We start from the raw sequence: 23,853 nt of genomic DNA, 5'->3' as shown, positions 1-23,853 counted from the left end.
AAATTTTTGCTTGTCAAGTATCATCTTACCTTAATGTTAATGGCTACTAATCAACCTTGCTGAAGGTTGGGGTGGCTATGGCAACAGCTTAAGACAAGAGAACAGTGAATGTTGCCAAGTAGACTGAATCACCATTTCATGAAAGGCTTTTTTTTTTTTTTTTTTTTTTTGCATGCAGTGGTGTTTGGTAGTATTTTACTTTTTTCAAATTGGAGCCAATGTGCATTAATACAGGTTTGATAACTAAGGTTACAATATAAATTTATCATAAATATTTTTGTTGCATCAATAATGTTAATAACATCTTTACTGGTAGTAGATTCCATCTAAAAACAAACAAACAAGCAAACAAACAAACAACAGTGTATTTCTCTATCATCAACAAGAAGCATCTTTTTATGCATTCAGGTTTTTCCATGAGATTTCAATAACTTGGTCACATCCCCTTAGTTCACTTCTAACTATGTTTTTAATGCAATTTCTACCATATCTGCAGTTAATTTCTCTGTTGAAATCTTGAATCATCAAAATAATTTGGCATAAACTTTTTCTAAACTTTTGTTAATTTTCATGTTTTATTTTGTTCCATCGATCACTAATATCTTAGTAGCATTTAGAATAGTGAATCTTTTCAGGTTTTCAATTTATTTTGTTGAAATCTGTCAGAGGAATCATTATGTGTGGAAGCTAACCTTATCAAAAGTATTTATTAAATAATAGGACTTTAAAACTGAAATCACTTCTTGGTCCATGGGCTGAAGAATGATTACTATATCATCAGACATGAAAAAGCATTGAACATGTTTACAGCTGTCAACATTTTGAGTGACCAGGTACATTTGGAATTTACAGTAATATTTTGAAAAGGATCATTTGCCTAGCAGTTGGCTTAAGTTATTCAATGAATCATGTTATAAAATAGATATGTAAAATGGACTTTGAGAGCCATCTCCATATAGAGGGACACTCTCTCAGCCTAGACACAATGGGGAAGGTCTAGGCCCTGCTCCAAAAATGATATGACAGACTTTGAAGATCCCCATGGAAGGCCTCCTCTCCCTGGGGAGGAGAAAGTGGTTGGAATAGGAGGTCCGTGTGGGCCAGTGGAGGAGGGGAGGGAGAGGGAACTGAGATTGACTTGTAAAAGAAGCTTGTTTCTAATTTAAATAAAAAAGAGAAAATAATAGATATGTAATAATCAAAGCATTATTGTTCTACCTAGGGAATACTTGGAGCCCCACAGGGATTTAGATGATAAATTGACATTCATTTCCACTGAAAGATAGCTACACTAGCTCTTAACAAGAGATTTAGCTTGTCCTTTGATGCCAAGCATTGGGCTTTATTCTCTGGCTACTAATGTCATGGGTAGTTTCTTAATGTAATAGTAAGCTACTATCTGCATTGAAAAATCTGTTATATAGTGGGGCCACCTCCTTCATTAATTTGGATAGCTCTGGATAATTTACTGAAACTTCTCCATTGGCAGTTGCTGGATTATTCATTAGCTTTTGTGTTCTTGAAAGGACTTTCTTTCTTAAACCCTATAAAAATAACCTGTGCTAGGCTCGAATTTTTCTTCTATAGCTTCTGTACTACTCTCAGACCTCATGGAAGTAAAGAACAGAATTCCCTCTAAATTAAATTTAAGAATAAGAGAATGTTGTGGTTAGCTTGAGTTAGTTGATCTTTCTCTACCTCAGCATGAAGGATGCTTTTATTTCTAATGCTCACCTTCATAGAACTTTAAATTTTCTTTAAGAGTTTCTCCTTGCAGCAACGTTTTAGTGTGAGAGCTGCATGGCTCTTCTCAGTGGAGCACAGATGAGTCATTTAGCATATTGATATAGAGATGCAAAGGGAAATGGTCAGTGGCTCAGCCATAGTACATACAATTGCCATGTACACTATGCATGACACAGAAATAATTACAGCAATAATGTAGAGCTTCATGATCACAGATTACCACAGTGGGGATAATGTTAGGATAGTTTCAAATAGTGAAATAATTATTTTTTATTTTCTTTTTTCCTCCATTTTTTATTTAAATTAGAAACAAGATTGTTTTACGTGTCAATCCCATTTCCCTCTCCCTTCCCTCCTCCCCTGTGCCCCAATAACACCCTACCTATCCCATAACATTTCTGCTTCCCAGGGAGAGTGAGGCCTTCCATGGGGAGGGTCTTCAGAGTCTGTCATATCCTTTGGGATAGGGCCTAGACCCTCCCCCATGTGTCTAGGCTGAGGGAATATCCCTCTATGTGAAATAGGTTCCCAAAGTCCATTCCTATGCTAGAGATAAGTACTGATCTACTACAAGAGGCCCCATATATTTCTGATGTCTCCTCACTGGTACCCATATTCATGGGGTCTGGATCAGTTCCATGCTGGTTTCCCAGTGATCAGTCTGGAGGCCAAGAGCTCCCACTTGTTCAGGTCAGCTGTTTCTGTAGGTTTCACCAGCCTGGTCTTGACTCCTTTGCTCATCATTCCTCACTCTCTGCAACTGGATTCCAGTTCAGTTCAGTGTTTAGCTGTGAGTATTTGCCTCTACTTCCACCAGCTGCTGGATGAAACATCTAAGATGGCAGATAGTCATCAATATCATTATCAGGGGAGGACATTTAAGGTAGCTTCTCCTCTGTTGCTTAGATGGTTAGTTGGTATCATCCTTGTAGCTCTCTGGACATTTCCCTAGTGCCTGATTTCGCTTTAAACCTATAATGGCTCCCTCTCTGATGGTATCTCTTATTTTTCTCTCCTCTATTCTTCCCCATACACAACCTTTCTGCTCCCTTATGTCCTCCTCACCCCTCCTCTTCTCCCCTTCTCATTCTCCTAGCTCCTTTTCCCTTTCACCCATGCTCCCAAATTGTTCAGGAAATCTTGTCCCTTTCCTCTTCTCTGGGGACCATGTATGTCTCCTGAGAGTCCTCCTTGTTGCCTAACCTCTCTAGTGTTGTGGATTGTAGGCTGGTAAACCTTTGCTCTATGTGTAAAATCCATATATGAGTGAGTGCATGTGTGCGGTACTTACATGACAATGTGTGCGCGTGCAAGAACAATGCTGAGGTTGTGAGTGAAATCATTATTTTAAAATGTTTCATGGTTAGCAATCAAATATACAGTGTAAGAAAAAGAATCAGTGCTGGAAGACTTACTTGACAGGTGATTGCCACAAACCTTAAGGTTGTAAATATACAATATTTGCAACCTGAATAAATTAGGAAACAAGAAAGAAATGTTTGTACCTAATGATAAAAATAATTAAAAGTGTAGGTTAAGGTAAAGATAGTAAAGGCTTGGTGTAGGTGGGGGCAGGCACTGGTGGTTGTCAGGCTCCAGAGAGGACGCAAGGAGTAGGTGAAGGAAATGATGGTAGTGGGAATTTTGCAGACTGCCTGACTGTCAGTGAGAATGCTTGTTTATTTATACAGAATTCAGTAAGCCAGGAAAGATTCATGTTGCTCCAAAACATAGATCATATCTTTTTTTTTGTTTCTGGACATATGTTTAACTTTTTTTTCTTGAACATCTGGGATCATAAATTTAGTTATTATTGATGAACTGTGACAGAACAAAATTATCTTTTATAATTATTTCCCCTTAAGTTTAGTCATCATTGACAAACAGAGATATATTTTATAATCATTTTTACTCATTAACCTCATAACCCAATTTTTAAGAATCCAGACAGCTTGTTCTCACACTGGCAGTTCTTGTGACTTCAAGGACACTATATGAAAAGAAAATCTCCAAGCCAACTTGGGCAGATTGCCATGTCCTGAGAAGTCAGTGTATTAACCCTTAATGGTTACAGTGCCAAGAAAAATCCTCAGGATAAAGTTTCTGCAGCTATTATTCAATTTCAGGTATAACATAATGTTTTACACTGTATATCTTTAAATAGTTTGTTTTAGTTTGTCTAATACTGGCATTCTTTTGCTTCTTGGTCATATAACAGCACAGTGGCTCTGTATAAGCTAAATTCCTAAGAAAGGAAGGTCCTGAAACCTCATTCTTTTTAACATCTTTCTATACTATTCTTTGCCCATCAATATATAAATTTCTGTGTAAGGCAAAGGTAACTTCAGCTAATCTAACTTTGTTGCTGTATGTGCCACATCTGAGTATATAGTAGGAAGAGGCTTGTGACGTGATATGTGGCCAACTCCTCTTGCCCAGTGGATAGTATTAAACTTTTAAAGTTTGCTTTGTTTTGCTAATCTTGTCCCTGAGTAAGTGTAGGGACAAATGTTTTGAAGAATTATCTCAGAACCTCATAAAGAGGTCTCTGGTTTCTTTATGTATCTCACATCCTCCAAGGAATAAGGAAGACCTTCAAGTAGACAAAGATGTCTCCCTAAGAGCAAGAGGGGTACTATGCTCAGGATCTTTCCCGGGGAAGCTTAGAAACAGTACTCTTGGGTGAAGGACTAAATAGTTCATAAGAAATTTTCCATCAATCCAACTTTCCCAAGTAATATAAATATTAAAAGCTGCCCAACCATACAATATGTGAAGATCAAAAACAAAAGTAGCACAGTGGGCATTATGCATGTGGTTCAGTTTTGTTGGATCCTTGTCAAGCAGCTGTGCTGGCTTTATGATTTTTGCTGTTCCCATGAGTTAAGGCTTTGTCTCAGTGTCCCATTTATAAAAATACCTTCAATATCTATGGAAAATTTTTAATAGCGGAACACAAAGAGGTCAATGTGGGATAGGAGATCTTCGTGTTTCTTTTAACTGCTGTTAGAGAACATTCTCACATCTAACACAGGTCTAGATAGAGAACTAGGAAATGACAATACCATCTTGCTGGAACTAATAATCAAAGACTTGCTCAGATGTCCAAAAGCAAAATCAAGAATTTCTTGTCTCCTGTTTAAAGGTGGCACACACCTTTAATCCCAGAACTTTCGAGGCAGAGGCAGTTATATCTCCAAGTTAGAGACCAGCCTGGTCAACAAAATGAGTTTCAGGACAGCCAGGACTACTCAGAGAAACCCTGTCTCAAAAAACAAAACAAACAAACATAAAGAGTTTTTTCTATTTGACAGAAAATGTTCTATATTTGAACATCATAGATAATTTAAAATTTTTCTCTTTGGTCTTTGACTACTTTCTATAATGACTTGAATTTATTTATTTATTTATTTTTGAAATTCTTTGTAATTATTATTTTTAATTACTCATATTTACATATCCATCCCCCCATTTCCTCTCCCTCCCCTCCTCCCATGTTCCTCACCCAACCCCCCCTACCTTCCCCCCACTCCTCTCTAGGGATAGTGAGGCCCTCTACCAAGGACCTACAAAGTCTGTCATATTGTTTGGGGGAGGGTCTAGACCCTCCTTGCTGTATCTGGGTTGCAATAGTATCCCTCCATAGGGAATGGGCTCCCAAAGTCCATTTGTGCTCTAGGGATAAAGACTGGCTCCGCTGTCAGAGGAGCCATAGACTGTTTTGGGTTCCTAGCTGGTACCCACATTCAGAGGATTTGGTTTGGTCCAATGCTGTTTCCCCAGCTTTATGATTAGGGTTGTTATTCTATCAGTAGGTCAGGTCCACTGTTTCTTCAGGTCTCTCCATCCCTGTCTTGGCTCCTTTGCTCAACCCTCCTCCCTCTCCACAACTGAATTCCAGTAGTATGGTTCAGTGCTTAGCTATGGGTGTCTGTTTCTGCTTCGAACAGCAACTGGATGAAGACTCTCTTTCCTCTCCCTGCCCCCAGGCTCCAATTTGGTCAGGAATTCTTGTCCCCATCCCCTTCTTTGAGAGGCAATGCAATCTTCTCTTGGGATCCTCCTTGTTTCCTAGCTCCTCTGGCAGTGTGGAATGTAGGCTAGTGATCCTTTGCTCTATGTCTAAAAATCAAAAACGAGTGAGTACATACCATGTTTATCTTTTTGTAATTGGGTCACCTCACTGAGGATGGTTTCTTCTAGTTCCATCGATTTGCCTGTGAATTTCAAGACTTCATTGTTCTTTTCCACTGAGTAGTACTCCATTTTGTAAATTTACCACATTTCTCTATCCATTCTTCAGTTGAGGGGCATCTATGTTGTTTCCAGGTTCTGGCTATTACAAATAATGCTGCTATGAACATAGTTGAACAGATGTCCTTTTTGTATGAGTGTGCATTCTTTGGGTATATGCCCAAGAGAGGGATTGCTGGGTCTTGAGGTAGACTGATTCCCATTTTCCTGAGAAACTGAACGGCTTTTATTTAAAGGGTAGAAGAAGTAGATCTTTTACCTCCATATCCAAGAAGTCAGTAATTTGTAGTATCGGACTTCTAGGCATACATAATCAGGCTGGGGCATGCAGAAATTGCTGAAAATAGATTAGAATAATGGCAGGGTATGAAGAGAGAACTAAGAGAATACCACAAGATTGAACCAGAAGGGACAGATAGGCTGCAAAGCTAAAGAGACATAACTAGATCTTGTATGTCAGAAAGGCTTTGTAGGGATGGGGACAGAGAAGATGTATGAACAGACAGAGAGAATATCTCATAAATGTTCTAATAGAGATGTTTCCAGTTGCCCAAGTGTCTATATAGAACAGAAGCAGAAATGTCCTACTACATCTTTCTTAGCCTCCATGTGACTCGGTCCTAACTCTAACTTAGCAAACAAGTGAAAATGAAGGAGTGAAGGAGAAAATATAGTGACTACAATCTATGACAATTTATGAGTTACTGGTAAATTCATTTTCTGAGTCTGAGTGTCAAGTGAGAAGTTACTTTATGTAGCTTATCTAAATACAATTATGGGATTGTATTTAGATGTTTTTCATTGTAAGTGCCATGATTTTGGAACAAAAAGGTCAGGAAGTTTGATATTCAAAATCTCAGGCTGTCTTATTCCAATGTTCCAGGGAAAGCTCAGGGAAATGAAATGCTTTGTTAACAGTTAACAGTAACTCAGTCACGGTTGAGCCATGACATGAGCAAAGGTCTCTGGATTACTAGTTCTTTGCTCTTTACCCTCCACCCCACTGTGCAGGCAATTGTAGGTATGAATGCTCTACACTCCCTTAGTCAGGAAGCAGATGCCACTGACAGTTGCATTTTCAGATTCCACTTCAGGAAGGAAAAATGCTGAAGTAGTCACATTTTATCACCTTCATGTTTCCCAATAATATTTAACTTTTATTTAAAAATATCTAGGAGATAAAAAAAAAACATGCTAGCTGGCAAATGTACTCCCTCTACCCCAAGCTGTTAACTTCAGAACACATCTGAAGTCCTTCTCTGGCATGTGCTTCAGGAGGGGATCAGACAACTTGTGATCAGAGTCACATTTACAGTTCTCATTTTTCCCCGTGGTACAAGTGCCACCACCAATTATTTTTCACAGTCAACTTTTGAGAACATTGAGGATAATTTGGCATTTGAAAATTTACACATGTTTCTGTGAGCCTTAAAGTCTTCAGAGAATCACATTCTTGCCTCTTGAAAGAGCATCTGCTGTTGGAAACATCTCGCTGAATCCTTCTTGAAAGAGACTCTGTTTTGCTTCTGAGCATGGCGGTGAAGAGCTTCGAAGCTTGGGATTATGTTGTGTTTGCAGGCCTCTTTGTCATTTCCTCTGGAATTGGCGTGTTCTTTGCCATAAAGGAGAGAAAAAAAGCAACATCTCGAGAATTCTTGGTAGGAGGGAGGCAAATGAGCTTTGGCCCTGTAGCTTTGTCTCTGACTGCCAGCTTCATGTCAGCTGTCACTGTTCTGGGGACTCCTGCGGAAGTCTACCGCTTTGGGGCATCCTTCTTCCTGTTCATCATTTCATATGCATTTGTGGTCTTCTTCACATCTGAACTCTTTCTTCCCGTGTTCTACAGATCTGGCATCACAAGCACCTATGAGGTAAGAGACCACTTCCTCCTTCTCCAGTGCCTTGGGAGATGCCACTTGCTTTCCAATTGAAGGGTTTTACTTTTCCTTGGTTTGTTGTTGTTCCATTATGCATATCACCCTGCCATCAGTAGTGGGATACTATTTTCAAGGCAATTCCACATGGTTAAGAAGACAGTATGTATCGTGGGTGGGGATGCGATGTTTTGTCACTATGTAGAAGGCAACTAGTAATGTTGCAACCACTGACTATTTCCATGATTTAATGAGCACCAATGTCTAAAATATATTTTGGAAAATTGAGAAATGCCATTTATGCTTATAATATATATATTTAGTTGGTGAAAGATAATGAAAACATGTTATCTATTATCCCTAGCATGATCATTCCAAAAGGCAAACAGAACAAATTTTCAGCTAAGAAAACTGAGATCTAGATAGGTAAATTAGGCATGTTTTAATGCTAGATTAAAAATCTACTCAGAAGCTTATTTGTATATGATCTTTTTATGGCCTGTCTATCAAAGAGTAGATCTCTAATGGTAATTATTAATAAACTCCAGTTTTAAGAATCAAGTGGGATTATTTTGGAAAAGTGAGAAATATTTTAATAGGAAGGAATTCCAAAATAATAAAAGCATGTAAATAGCTTTAATGGGTGGGAAATAGAACATGGAATTTTGACTTTGAAACGGTGCTCAATAAAACCAACATGTTCAAAACTGAATAAGAGATAAGTTGTTCTGAAGCCAAATTTGAGTGAATGTGGCCTTGGAAACACAGAATCAGGTTACCAAAGGTTCTATGTTTATTTTACAAAGGATTGAACAATATGCTCATGTGGAGCAACCTGCCTTCTCCAATCCTTGTAACTTGTAACTAATTTTGGTAAAGAGAATGAGATACTGCAAAGGCAATTAAACAAACTGCAAACACATAACTGAGGAAATTTAAGACCCCTTTCAAATTTACATGGTAAATTTAGATACAAACATCTTCAAAAAGTACTACCTTTAGCCTAGAATGCTTCAAAACACTTAGCACTGCAACAGGAGGACACAAAGATGATGCAAGTACCTGTGAGGTTATTTTGGGATTGGCCCATGCTTTACAAGAATTGGTGGTATGGCCTAGAGGTAAACAGCATGAAGTCAATATAAGCCAATTGGTTTTGAATGCCAGTTCTACCACAGGCTAGCTTCATGACAAGAGGAATTTCAAAGCAGAGGCATTGTTAATCATAATAATTCCTGCCTTGAAGGATTTCTACAGTGCACGAGATATTATATGGAATTGTTTTTTTTTTTATAGATCTGGGCTAGAATGCTATGTTATCACTTATAATTTTTTATTGTCCCCTATTTATAACACCATGGTAATTGGGATGTCTTTGTTTATATCCCATTATAGAGTAAAATATATGACTTTCAGGATATTTTCAGGAATGAAAGACTGAAATATATGGACTATATTTTCCACTACTTGAAGATAAGCCTGATTTGTCATTTGCTGCAATTGAAAAGAAAAGTTCAGGACACCCAAGATCAAGTTTTCAGCACAAAGGAGATTTATTTGCCTCAGAGAGACAGAGGGTGGGGAATAAGAGACAATTAAGTCCTGGGCTGAGCTCCTGGAGTTCAGTTAAAGAGAGTGAGGAGAGATCATATGAGCAAGGGGAAGGAGTCAAGATACTACAGGGAAATCACAGAGACAGCTGACCAGAGATAGCAAGCAGCAGTTCACAGACTCTGGACTGACACCTGGGGAACCTGCATGGAACTAAAATAAGCCCTCTGAGTGAGGATGACAGTTATGTGGTTTTATCTGTTTGGTGCTGGAAGTGGGACCAAGACTTATCCCAGGTGAATGCACTGGCTTTTTGGAGCCCATTCCCTATGGTGGGATACCTTGCTCTGCCTGATTCAGGTGGGAGGGGCTTGGTCCTGCCTCAACTTGGTATCCCAAACTTTGTCAACTTCCCAAGGGAGGCCTTAATCCCCTCTGAGCAGTGGATGGGGGTCAGATGGAGAGAGAGGAGGGGAGGTGAGAGAAGAGAAAGGAGAGAGACTGGGTTGGAATGTAAAATGAATTTTTTAAATAAATAAAATAACACAACAGCAGCAACAACAAAAGAGACAAATACAGAATATAGAAGAAGAGGGAGAAGGGAAAGGGAGCCAGGGAAATGGGGGAGGAGTATTTGTCCTAGAGGACAAAGGACTGCCTCTGGAGAGACACAAAGGAAAATGGTAGTTTATAAAGGTACAAGGAGAAACGCCATGCTGGCATGAGGTATTTAATTTTAATTGGGCATGTTAACTAGGTGAGCCAAAGGGGACCTCTGATTGGTGAACTTCAATACTTTGGTAGTTGGACCTCAGTAGTCAGACTCAGAAGGAGGAAGTAGCTAAATAAGGCAAGGGACCTTGGGGGCTAGCTTAAGGAATGAAATCTAAGTTTTTAAGAAGGCAGGGGGAATTGGGGAGAAGGGAAAGGCCTGCCAGAGCAATGCCCACCATGTTCAAGCTGGTCCATTCAGTGATGATTAAAATTTTTCAAACAATTAGTGAGTTTGGATCCTAGACCTAATGAAATTTACAGCTTCTGTGTTTTGCTCCTGGGAATACAACCATTATACTACTTACTATACATGCAAGTAAGCTGGCACAGTTGGTCTAGCTGTGGAATAAAAGTAAACACAAAGAGACTAAAGGTAAGCTAGCTGACTGACCACCTCCAGATATGTATGTAGGCTAGGCCATCGTATACCTCAAGCCATTGATCTTGCAGTTGACTAGAGCTACATGGGAACCTGAAGAAAGAATGGAGGAATAGCCATTATCCTCAGAGTGATGAGGAATAGTCATTCTTGAGTTTTGAACCCATTACTTTTGGGATGGGTGTTTTTTTGTTTTTTTTTGTTTTTGTTTTTTTTTCAGCTGTGGGCAATGAAACATGAATCACAAAACTCAACAGAACCCATGTGGAGTTTATTGGGGAAAGGGAACAAAGGGAAGGGTAGGTGTTGGCTGACTGGGAACAGAGATAGAAGGGGAAGGGAAAAGGGAACAGAGATGCAAGGGGAGAAGGGGATAAGGAAATAAGAGGTGAACAGGTTGGAGGTGCTCACTTAAAAGGGAAAGCTTGCACATGTGTACAGAGTCCTTACACAGCACCTAATGCATGATGCAGTCACATAACACAGGGCCTTTGAGCTAAGTATCTGCCTGAATGCCAGTGTGCATATCCTGCCCACTGTTGGGGGTGGGGTCAGCATAATGCCAGTATACTAACAATAGATATTCTAGATTGCTTTAAGTTGCTGTGATAAAACACTGTCCAAAAGCAACTTGGGAAAGAAAGTGTTTATTTCATTTTACAGGTCCCAATTCAACATAGAAGGAAGCTCAAGCAGTAATGCAAGGCAGGAACCCAAGGCAGGAATAGAAGCAGAGACCATGGAGCCACACCAGTTACAAGGCTTTCTGAACCTGCTTTCTTATTGAATCCAGGACCACCTTCCCAAGGGTGGCACTTTCTCTATTGGTCTAGTTCCTCCCTCATCAATCATTAATCAAGAAAATGCCCCACAGACTTGCTAGAGCCAATTACTCAAATAAAGCTCCTTCTTCCCTTGATTCTAGTTTGTCTCAAACTGGCAGAAACTAACCAATGTAGTACAATTTAGCAATACATAGTGAGTTAGGTGCTTTGATACATAGTGGTACTTCAAGATGAAACTATGCATCTGTGAACTTTATTACTATTCCATCCCATAGGAACCATTTTTGCCCATTTGTTATAAGATATGATTAGCTCAATTACAATAGCATGCACTTTCATTACCTCTAGTTTGATGGTTTATAAGTAGACTCCTCATGCTATCTTCCTTTCAGTTTGCCTTTTATTTCTTTTTTTCTATTTCTGTGCTAATAAGCCTAGCCTATTCTTTAATCTTAAACTGTTTAAAACATGTTCCCTATTCCATCATTATTTCCAACTCTTTGTCAGATGACCCTTAAACTTCCTACTTCTAAGTTTTCATAACAAAACACGTAGGTTATAATGCCTTGCACAGTAATCTCTGACATTTATGGCAAATCAATTTTGCTAAATTAATTTGCAGTTTTTCTGCTTATTAGAGTCTGTAGTATTATTTTGACAATATTTTGGTAAGTAGTATGTTTAAATATTATAGAATATTACTTCAACAAAATAAGTGATATTATAAACTATTTGCCATAGAAATAGATATTTAGTACATAATAAAGTATAAACTAATATTCCGAGGATTTTTAATTCAGTCTATGGAGGAATTAGCTTTTAATCTTTGTAGATAGGTCATTATAGTGTTTGCATGAGGAATAACATGTTTTATGTAGTTTATGTTTTAGGGACATATTCTAGCTGAATTTCAAGAGTGATTTTAGGGTTTTGACCTCTGAAACAATTGGGCTAACTAGGAGTCTATCACCAAAATACAGAGGAAAGATAATTTTAAAGTAGTAGCAAAAGAGATACAGCAAGTGTCTGTGTTTGAAAGTGTGGTGTAGGTATCAGTCTCCTTTCAAGAAATGGATGTGGGTTATGAGAGCTGAAGAGGAGGCAAAATTAATTCATATTATTATTATTTGGGCTTGAGCAGCAATGGAAAGTAGATTTACTTCATCTTGAGTTAGGAAGTACTGTGTCCTGGGCCAGGGCTAGGGTTCTAAGAAAACAAACAACATGATGACACTAAAAACTGACATGGAATATGCTATTTTCTGTAATACTCAGTTTCTGCTTTCTATTGCCATTAAGTGCTTATATATCCAGCAAAAACAACCAATAAGTGAATGAAAAATATATTGAAAGGAAGAACAAATATCAACAGATGTAGAAATATCATGCATGAGAAAATAGTATTAGATTAGAAGGAGATACAAGACTCCAAGATGATGGAGCCAGAAGCAAAAGACTACCAGCAGACACCAAGAATTCAGAAATGTTCAAAGTGGATTTACTATTAGGCATTTCTGTGAGAATGTGGCAATACAACAATGTTTGGCCTGTGGAAATTAATTTTGAATGTTTGTTCTTCAGAAATGGAATGGTATAAATTTCCACTGTTTTAAGCCACCCATACCCATACATAGCCAGACAAACTGATGGCCTTAAAAATATTCAATGTGTGGGTGGTGGTGGTGCATGCCTTCAATTCCAGCACTTGGGAGGCAGAGGCAAGCAGATCTTTGTTAGTTCAAGGCCATCCTGGTCTACAGATTGAGTTCCAGGACTGACTCTAAAGATACAGAGAAACCCTGTCTCAATACTCCCCAAAATATATTCAGTATATCTGAGCACCAGAGTTCAGAAGTGAGAATATGCCTAAGAATAAGGATCCCAGTAGAATTAATCTTCTTGAGAGATAACTAAAAGCCCTGGGGACAAGCATGAAAATAAATTTGGGGAGAATTTCTCTCTCATTTTTAACTAATATTAGAAAAGAAGAAAAAAATCAAAGAGTTGTTGGTGCCACTATCATGCGAATGACACTTACTGTACCTTTACAAATATCTTACCATGATGGTAATTCTTGTGTTTCATAGGTGCTGCGGCTGGGTAGGACTGTTCCCTTATGGAATGTCAAATACAGAATGTTCAGCTTTGAAAACATACATGTACAAGCAACGAAAAGGACTGAATAGGTTATTTATAGACATTTGTTCATATAGATACAGACACATTTGCATACACATACACATATGTATGTAACAATAATAGTCAAAGAAAAGAGGCTATCAAGTTGATCATGTCATAGAAGGGATTTGAAGGGGGGTAGCTGGAAGGTAACAGAGGCAGAAAAGGGAAGGGGAAAGTGATAAAATTATATTTCAATTAAAATATTAAAAACATAAAAATAATAATTGCCAGTATAGCAATAATTAATTGTCTAATCTGGAGAATAAATTGTGAGAAGGTAAAGGTATAAATTCAGGTGTGGCCAGGCAACAATACAGACCAAGCTGGAGAGGCACACGTTGTTTTGGCACCAATAGTGAATCACTGGAGATTTTGAGAATGGTACGATGAGACTGTTCCCAAGAGATACAATGTGGTGATTATGAGCTAATATAATATCCCAAGTCTTAGTTTTATAGTAACCAATGAGAGGGCTACAAAATTATTCCAGAGAAGACGAAACAATGATTTAAGCTAAAATTTGGGCAGAAGGAATATAAAAGATAAATTTCCACTGGTGGGTGAAGCAGAAAGAACCCTGGGTAAAAAAAAAAATTGATATGGCCTAAATTTTGATGCAAGCATCCCACTTACCTTCCATAACTATTATGAGAGGAACTAAATTTTAATATGTTCAGCTATTAGCAATCCATGCCTTTTTCTCCTGCTGCTTTTAAATAGCATCATAAACCCAAATCCTATACTCAATGGAATACCAAGAAAATGAAAAAAGAATATTAGCAGCTTGTGGTTGGTTGAATAAGAATGGTCCCCACAGGTTTATATATGTGAATACCTGGTAATCAGAGATTGTCATTACTTGGGAAAGATTAATAAGTATGAATTTGTTGGAGGAAGTGTGTCACTAGGGGTGGGCTTTGAGGTTTCAAAATCCCAAGCCAGGCTCAGTGATTCTCTTCCTGCTGCCTGAAGATTAGGATGTAGGACTCTCAGCTACTTCTGCAGCACCAAGTCTGCCTGCAGGGCACCATGTTGCTCACCATGATGATAATGGACTAAACCTCTGAAACTGTAAGCTGGTACCATTTAAATGTTTCCTTTTATAAGAGTTGCATAGTGATGGTGTCTCTTCACAGCAATAGAACACTAAGACACAACTCTTGTCTATAGTTCACTGACTGCATGTCTTTCACTGTGTTCTAGTACCTACAGTTACGATTCAACAAACCAGTTCGCTATGCAGCAACGGTCATCTACATTGTGCAAACGGTGAGGACTGTGGCAGAATTGGGAACTGAGGGTGACAAGAAATAGTTTCAGTTCTGTATATTTTTTTGGGGTGGGGGATGCTCTCAATTAAATGACAGCTTTGATACTAAGAAGTTACTATCTTCTTCTACAGATAGCTTCTTTAAGATGTATAATTATCTTGAGACAAATCCACTCAGCATAGACTCCTTATTTCTGGATTAACTACTAGACACAAATTGTAAGATGTGCAAGGTAGCCCAGGTTTTTAATCTCATCAGTGTGAGACAGATGCAGGTGGATATCCCTGAGTTCATGGACACATTTATATAGTGATATGTTAACTTTCTTTTCCAGCTGTTAACCATATTTAATTACAAAGTGACTGCATAAGAATACACAATCTATCCTGATCAGTCTTACCTTTTTTATAGATTATAATTTAAGTGCATTTCTCCCTTCCCTTTCTTCCCTCCAAAACCTCCCATATACCCTACCCTGCTCTCCTTCTAACTCATTGCCTCTTTTCTCACTGATTATTATTGCTTGCATACATGCACATGTATATATACATATATTCCTAAATATAACCCTTTCAGTCCATATAATGCTACTTGCATGTATGCTTTCAGGGCTGACTATTTGACACTGTACAACCAGTTGGTAAAAAGCAATACTTCTTGAACAGCCCTTATTTGTATTTTAAAACACGGCATTCACACGGGATTCATATTCATATAGTTCTAGATAGTGACATTCAGTTTAAAATAAAATGAAAGTTAACTAATTTCCACCAGTGAAGCAGTTGCAAATATGTAAATTAGAGCAAGCTCTGATAATGGAGGCCATCTTTGATGTCTGTCTTCCTTGCATAGTTCCTCCTCAGAGACATTCCCGCGTCTATTTTAAACTTAATGTTTTTGTTTGTTTGTTTTTGTTTTTGCTGTTGTTCTTGGTTTTGCTTTTGTAGGAAATTACTGAAATGAGCTTCATTCTTTATCAAAGCTTCTCATGAGGTCAGCAGAGAACACATTGTGTGCATGTGTGAAGGGAGTGAGGAGAGGTAGTTCTGAGTCTGTTTTCTAAATTGCTTTCAAGTTTTAAATTAAAAATTATTTTTGTATTCTCTTTTTTTTGTTTGTATGTGTCCTGTGCATGTGTGTATATGTGTACATTTGCATGTGTACAGGTGTGTGTGTGTGTGTGTGTGTGTGTGTGTCCAAAATTAATATCAAGTATCTTCCTGGATTGATTTCTCATTATTCTTTTATTATTTGAAACAATCTTATTTTACATACCAATCCCAGTTCACTCTCCCTCCAATCCTCCCACTACCCCACCTTCTCTCTAATCCCCACCCCCATCCACTCATATTATTTTTTAAGACTGGATCTCCTAATGAATCCCAGACTCACGGATACAGCCAGCCTCCCTATCCAACCTGCTCCAAGAATCCCTCTACCTTCTGAGGCTTGAATTACAGGAAAGCTACCATGCCTAGCCAGAATTTGTGTAGGTTTTGCAGACCCAAACTCAGTCCTCTTGCTGGATGAAGCCATCCCACCAACCCATCAAAGCTTCAGAGTTGCTGTTTATCCTTTACGAATGCCACATACGAATATAGCACATTAAAATGAGCAGGAACCTATAAAATCCAACCATCTTTCTTCATCTTGTTGGTGAATTCCCCCTGCAAATAATTAGAGAGTAAGCAAGCCACTTTAAAACAGGAGTGTGTCAGAATGCAATGTTTGGTGAACAAGCTGAAGGAAGTAAGTTATTAAAACTAAGGTCAATAAAGAACTTTCTAGGCAGGCTTCCTTCTCATGCCACTTTCTCTCTGCTCCTGTGTCTACATCAGGTTCTCTACACAGGAGTCGTGGTGTACGCCCCTGCTCTGGCTCTCAATCAAGGTGAGTTATTGTCATGTTTCACCTCAACATTGCTGACTTCTCAGCTTTGAATATATATATATATATAATATATATATATATATATATATAATACCTTATGGAAGAGATACCTCAATAGTGAGTGGGCTTGGAATGATGACGGTAGTCACTACATGTGTGAAGCTCTAAAAATATATTGAACACTGAAAAACTATTACTTTCTCGATTTTTCTTTACAAAACTGCTTGATTGTAAACCAACAGTTCAATTGCATGTTATTTGTTTGGGTGTTTCAGGTTTGTTTTTCAGGCTTTGAAATGATGGCAGATCTGGCATTGCACATGTATAAGTACTAAGTAGTAAGTACTAAGTAAGATCATCTGTCTTGAAGAGCACTTCATAGAGCAGCAAATCAGAGCTCAAGAGTAAAAGGTGTTTATAATTACACTGAGTTGTAGAGTTGATCCTTTCAAGATAATAGAATCCTGGAAACAAAAATAAAGAGAAATAACAAAAACAGAATTTAGTTTTCTCAGTTGTCGCTCCCATATTGAAAGAGCTTGGAAGTCAAATTAACTGAGCTGTGTAGTGACCTTGGGAAGTACTAGTTCCTCAAAAACTTAGCTTCAAGACTATTACCTGTATCGCCTAGAAGTATATCAAATATGCACTTAATATTAAAAATTAGCAGCATGCTTGATATTCATGCTCTTCTTCCATGCGATGTTTACATACAAATAAATGACAGCAATAAAAACTTCAAAATCAGTATATGTGGCTTCAGATTGCTCAGTAGACATAGTTAAGAAGCAACCACACAGTGGACTGAAAATTGAAGCTATAGGATCAGAGGAGGTCAGTTTTCTTTTACTTTTCACTGAGAAGTTTGCCTTAATGTTTGTTTCTTCTTTTGTAGTGACTGGGTTTGATCTCTGGGCCTCTGTGTTTGCAACAGGAATCGTTTGCACATTCTACTGTAGCTTGGTATGTACAGGGCTGTGAAAAATATTATGAACTACTACTTAATATAGGATAAGGGTAAATCTCCAATAAGAGAGCATCTAATTATGGAGGCACTAGCTATTCCAAAACTAATGAAAGAATATTGCCTTATCTGACATAATTTATTGAGGAAGGTGTCATTATTTTCTTTAAATATCTTTGCAGTTGCCGTCATAGAGAGTATTTGGGCTCTGAGCTTACTCAAAAGAATAAAGCTTTATTCTTTTGAGGTCCCTATGGTAGCTAATTGAGTGCACAACTATTTTACTAGGCTTGGCTCGATGCAGGGATCTGAAGTGGCTCAAGTTTCACAACTCACTCTGATGCATGCAATGTAAAAAAGTATAAAGCCAATCTGCAGGAGGAATCCAAATTAGGACTATAAAATAACCCAAATAACATCATAAAATAATAAAGCTTTGTTCAGAATAATAAAACAATTGACATCAAGAAAACCATGTCCAATGAGATATAATTTAATAGAATAAATATCTCTTTGATCAGAGGATAAGTGATTCTTTGTAACCTCCAACAAATCATAACATTTATATTTCTCTGAATATTCTAAGAAAAATGACAAAATACATGTGCATGAATGATCAAGGACAGTAGGCATTAAATAAATCTGAGCTATTTGTGGCTATTTGTCCCTTACATATGTAAGACAATGTTTAATATTTTGATTATATGAACTTGCAGTTTTCAAGCAAACTGTGTGGTAGTGATAGAATGTTTATATAGTTCTGACAATTAATTTAGATCAATAAATAGTTAATAAATACTTACTTTGTACCCATTTCATGCAACTGAAATCTTTTATTAGTCTGAATCATCATATAACTTTATGGATAATACTTTACTAGTTATTACCAGGAAAGTATGTTATCTATCTGCCGCACCAAAAAAGAATAAAACAATTGGCATATTACAATTGGCTATCTATGTATTTATATTATGCTCATATCACATACACCTTATGATACATACCATGATAATATATGATTAAAATGCTTTTATAGCTCTTTTACGTATTGCAGATGCCACAGTTTCTCAATGTTGAAACATTTATCTTTATTTCTCTCTTTTTTTGTTCTCACATCTATAATTCTCACATACTTCCTCACATTTTGCTTAAGAAGAGGCTCCTCCTCTGTCCACCCTGGTCATGTATGACAGATGTGCTGCTCTAATAGGAAGGAAACTAGATTCTAGACATAATTTTTGGATTTGTGACTGAGATTTCTCAGAATATCATAGCTTCCAAAAACATGGCCCACCACTTTCACCCACATATACATAACAAAACAGCACAATATAGAAATAATTTAAATATGTGATCATCAGGACTATTATTTGGAAGGTGTAAATAGTTTTTGGGCAAGATAAACCAGGCTCTCTGTAGGGTAAGCTCATAAGTTTGCCCTTATTGTATTAGTCAGCTCTAGGCTCATATGGATATCAGCTGAGTTTGGGATTTTTACTAAGCTGGGGCCTTATGATGGATCTGATGTGATACAAGTTTAGTAACTCACTTTGATTCATGCATTGTAGAAAAGTCCAAAACATCTCTGGAGAATGAATCTAGCTTAGGATGATAAAATAACCCAGTTAAAATCCTAAAATAATGTGTCATCAGAAACAGAATGTAATAGGGTACCATGAGTGAGGAATAGTAAAACCTCAAACAAGGTTTAGCCTTTCAGTTATACCACATACTGAATTGCAAGGTGTTGAATAAGGAGATATGCATAAACTAGTTGAGTAATGTATATTATGAAAGATCATGTTACAATTATTCTGATGAATAAGATACATTTGAAGAGATGACTAACTTCTTGGAAGATACAGCTGAAGAAATAACAGCATGTTTTGGAAAGAAATTTAAAAAATGAATATAAATTGAATTTAAAAGAAATTTAAAAATGATGAAATTTTAAAAAAGAAAGAAAATGTATTGATAACAAAATGAGATTCAATTCATGTTCAATTGGAGACTAGGGGGAGACTTGATATATTTACCAAGAATGGTGAAAAGACACTATTTACACACAGTATGTCTTGAAGTGTTTAGAACTGATAAGAGTAGGAATCTATAAGCTTAGCAAGTACCATTTTTTTGAGATAAAGAAAAGTCCATGTCTAGAAATATGAGTGAAACCACTGAACAGTATACATATGGAAGACCTAAGAAAGAACCAATGATGTGGAAAGAGCCTATGCATGAACTCATCTGGTAGGTTTCCTGTCTATTTTTATTATTTATTATAAAAGCTGGAAACAGTGGAATAGTATGCTCAATGATCGAGGGAAAACAACTCACAAATTACAGCTAGGTTGCCAACAAAGCTCTCTTGGAGGAACCAAGTATCAGATAATTTGAGTACTTATGACTAACAAATCAACCCTTGGAGTCATCTGAAAGAAATACTATGGAAAAGCTGACTGGCTTAAGTAGTGTAGCTGATGATAAGAAAGAAATTATAAAATAATTCAAATGTCCAAAATGCCACCAATATCTGGTATGTATTGAGAGTGGGAAGGATGCTTGAAATGCTTTAGACTTTTGAGCATTTCAGATTTCGGACTTTGAGGTTACTAGCAACTCCATGAAAAAAATCACTACAAACATTTCAAAATCTGTAAGACTTTGAAATGTGAAACACTTCTTTACCAAGCATTCCATACAAAGAATTCACAAGTTTTGACACTTGATAATTGTTTCAATATGACTTATATGTAATATAAAATTTTATCTATTTGTTCTATTTAGTCAATACTTATTTTCCTGTTCTCTTTCTTAGATATGTTGAGATTCTTTACTTAAACTCCACTTTTTCATTTTAACTGTTTTATTAAATACATGCCCTTGAAAATTTCCCATATATTCATAAAAGTCAAATTTTAAGCAATGTGATAATGCCCCCAAATTCAAGAATTTTGAAAGCTTTAAATATGAGAGTTATCTTCCTAATTCATATGTTATAGTTTCATAATTTGGAAGGGGTCATTCTTTGTAAATCCAAAATCATGTATAACAATTATTGTGTTACTGGTAAGTTTTTCATTATAAATAACAATATAGAAACTTTAATAATATATGCAAATCATAGGACAAAATTTCATGTTTTAACTAGCTTTATACCTCCAGTTTTTCTTGCATAACCTGTATGCCTGAAACTATCATGCATTCATGTTGACTGAGTGATCAAATTCTTACTTTTGACCATTTGTGGGACAACAAGTTTGTTAGTGTAGAATTGAAATTATTATTATTTTATTAAGTGTATCTGAGTCTTTCATCTAATCTCACCCCACAATACCTCTGTTGATTCTCTTCTCTGTCTAGTCAGGCAAGAAGTGAAAATGCCTCACCAAAAAGACAACTTATTTATCCAACAGTTGTTGTAGAATATTACTTTAACTATGTAAAGATGTGCTACATTTTATATTGATGGAATATTACTTTAATTATGTTAAGATGTGTTACATGTTTTTATGCTGCACTTGTTTAATGATGTAAACATGTGTTGCTTTGCCTGCCTAAGGCACCTGATTGGTCTAATCAAAACCTGAACAGCCAATGGCTAGGCAGTAGAGAGATAGTTGGGGCTGATAGGCAGGGATAATAAGTAGCAGGAGACATCTAGGCTCGAGAAAAGAGAGAATGTTCGAGAGAATGATTGAGAAAGAGTGGTAGATATCCAGGGCAAGCCAGTCAGGCAGCTGCCAGCCAGCCAAACATGGAGTGGGACATACAGAATGAAAGATAAAAAGTTCTGATACAAACGTAGATGAAGAGAAATAAGTTAAATAAAGTTATAAGAGCTAGTGGGAGAAGTCTAAACCAAGGCTGAGCATTCATATTTGATAATAAGTCTCTGTTTCTTGGTTTGAGAGCTGGTTCTTGGTCCAAGAAAGCCCACTGCAAACGGTGACTTTCATATTGTACTTCCTTTACTCTTGGATCTTGTGGATGTATGACACTTGGGAAATAATCAGTGGATGAAATTTTTAAAAGTGATTCCTGATATCCAGGTTATTTGCAATTTAGTGTGGTGAAAACAGATTTCATATAATAGAGAATAATTAAATATATTGGGATGGGGTAAAGGAGAGAGGGGGGGGGAGGGAAGAAGGAGGGAGAAAGTTTTAACAAGCCAAATACTCAGATAAGACTTCATAGTTATTACAATCAGTTAAGACCCTATGGTGACTATATTTGACTTTAGAAGGGCATTTCACAGTCTGTACTCCTAAATGACCAACTGATGTTCATGTATGTGAGGATATTATACAAGTAACAATAAGTACTCTGAAAAGAGAATCATTTGATATTTTGTCTTCATAGTAATGAAAAAAACCGATGTAAAGATTTAACAACTTCATTTGTTTGTTTTTGTTTTTGAGTTTTTGAGACAGGGCTTCACAATTTGCCCTGGTTGTCCTAGAACTCATTCTATAGACCAGGCTGGCCTTAAACTCACAGAGGTCTATCCAACTCTGCCTCCCAAATGGTTGGATTAAAGGCTATGCAAACATGCCTGGGGGGTACAACAACTTTAAAGAAAATCATGATAGTGCTGTATAGGTGATGTGTATGTGAGTGGGTGAAGGGAGATTTATCATTTTTCAAACCATGATTTGAAAAATCATATTCAAATACAATGCTTTTAGTGCAAACTTAAATGTTTATTTTAAAATGATCATTTCATTTTAATTACCAAATAAATGATAGTTACTCTAGTACCTTCTTTCTTCTCAAGCTAAAGATAAGTGCGTCAACTTTTCATAGAAGTTACTGACACTCTGGAGGAGTAACAGGATGATAATTCTATTTTTCAGTGTTAAAAATATCGTCTCCTTTCATTTTACTGGCAATTATTCACTTGCAAAACATTTTTTATATGTCTCTTCATTGTATCTTTCCCTAATTGACTTTGTCATGTTCACTATGGTCCTAGGGGACTCAAGTCATGGAATGCTACAGCAAGCTCTCATTTTCCTACTTCCCTTCTGTGCACATAATTTCAGAGGCGGGTTTGGTATAATCACTTCTTTAACCTCTTGCTCAATAACTATACTAAATTTAAATATTAGATTAATCTTTCTGAAACTCTGGTGTATTTGCCTGGGTGTCTAATAGCCATGTTGCTCTTAAAGTACCTTCCTCCACATATATGTAGAAAGTGATATTTTTCTTAATTGTTCTGTCTATGTGTGTCTCTGTGTCTCTATCTGTTTTTCTCTCTCATTTTCTAAAACATGTTATTGCTAGTTACATAAAAAGTCTAAAGCTATCTAGCTGCACCTGTGTGATTGCTCAATTCTTTCACCATCTCCTTACCTGTATTTAATGATTCATGCAGTATGAAAATCTTATCTCTCAAAGCCATGGAGTTCTTTCCATCTCTGCCATGCTTCAAATCTTTGGTCATCTTAGGCATGGAAAATGAAAATAAACTTGAAACTTTCTGTTTTACTGCAGCCTTGTAATCCACAGTAGTTGATCAATGGCTATTGTGAAACAAATCTCATCATACGACTCTCTTTGTTCTTAGGGAATCATTTAAGAGGTCTTATCTAAATCTGTGTGCTCTGACATCCAGAAAATTCATCAACTTGCCTTTCAGTCTATCCACACCTTCCATTTGTACCTCCCAGTATTCTTTCATTTCCTCAAGGACTTATACTTCTTTTTCCTTCATACTCTCCAGACAGATTCTCGATTTGTCTGCTGAACCTCATATATTTTTATTCATTCCTCAAAATTTACCTTAATTGTGACTTCTTCAGACCAGGTCATGATGTCACTGTACTTCTCAAAAAGTAACCAGTCTTTCATTGCTCTTCTCAGACTTGTTTTTCCAGATTTTTTAATTTGAATTAGAAACAAGATTGTTTTACATGACAATCCCAGTTCCCAGATTTGTATTATTATTTAATTTCCAACTCTTCCATTTAAACTTATAAGCTCATGAATTACAGAGGGGCCCTGACTCCTTCACTTACCATTTTGTTACCATGTGCTAACTCAGAACTTATCACTTAAAACATGTTCAGTAATATGCAGGTTGAGTTTTGCATGACTCAGTAATAGGGATACTGTCTGGAGTTGGAGGGGTTACAGACCTCATTTTCAATAACTCATACAATTCTCCCCATTTCAG

The 23,853-nt window shown here is 37.0% G+C and overlaps 1 protein-coding gene across 1 annotated transcript in view; it reads left to right on the top strand.

Moving 5' to 3' along the window:
- Window positions 1–7,532: 7,532 nt before the first annotated feature.
- Slc5a12 (solute carrier family 5 member 12) overlaps window positions 7,533–23,853 on the top strand; it is a 40,686-nt gene continuing 24,365 nt past the window's right edge. The window contains exons 1-4 of the mRNA XM_027422287.2: window positions 7,533–7,871; window positions 14,748–14,813; window positions 16,654–16,705; window positions 17,601–17,668. Coding sequence (XP_027278088.1) covers window positions 7,533–7,871; window positions 14,748–14,813; window positions 16,654–16,705; window positions 17,601–17,668 — 525 coding nt within the window. The remainder of the gene's footprint in view (window positions 7,872–14,747; window positions 14,814–16,653; window positions 16,706–17,600; window positions 17,669–23,853) is intronic.

This window comes from Cricetulus griseus, chromosome 6 (genome assembly GCF_003668045.3).
Source record: "Cricetulus griseus strain 17A/GY chromosome 6, alternate assembly CriGri-PICRH-1.0, whole genome shotgun sequence".
Lineage (NCBI taxonomy): Eukaryota > Metazoa > Chordata > Mammalia > Rodentia > Cricetidae > Cricetulus > Cricetulus griseus.
Note: the sequence above shows the minus strand (reverse complement) of the source record. Positions and strands in the feature narration are given on the sequence as shown.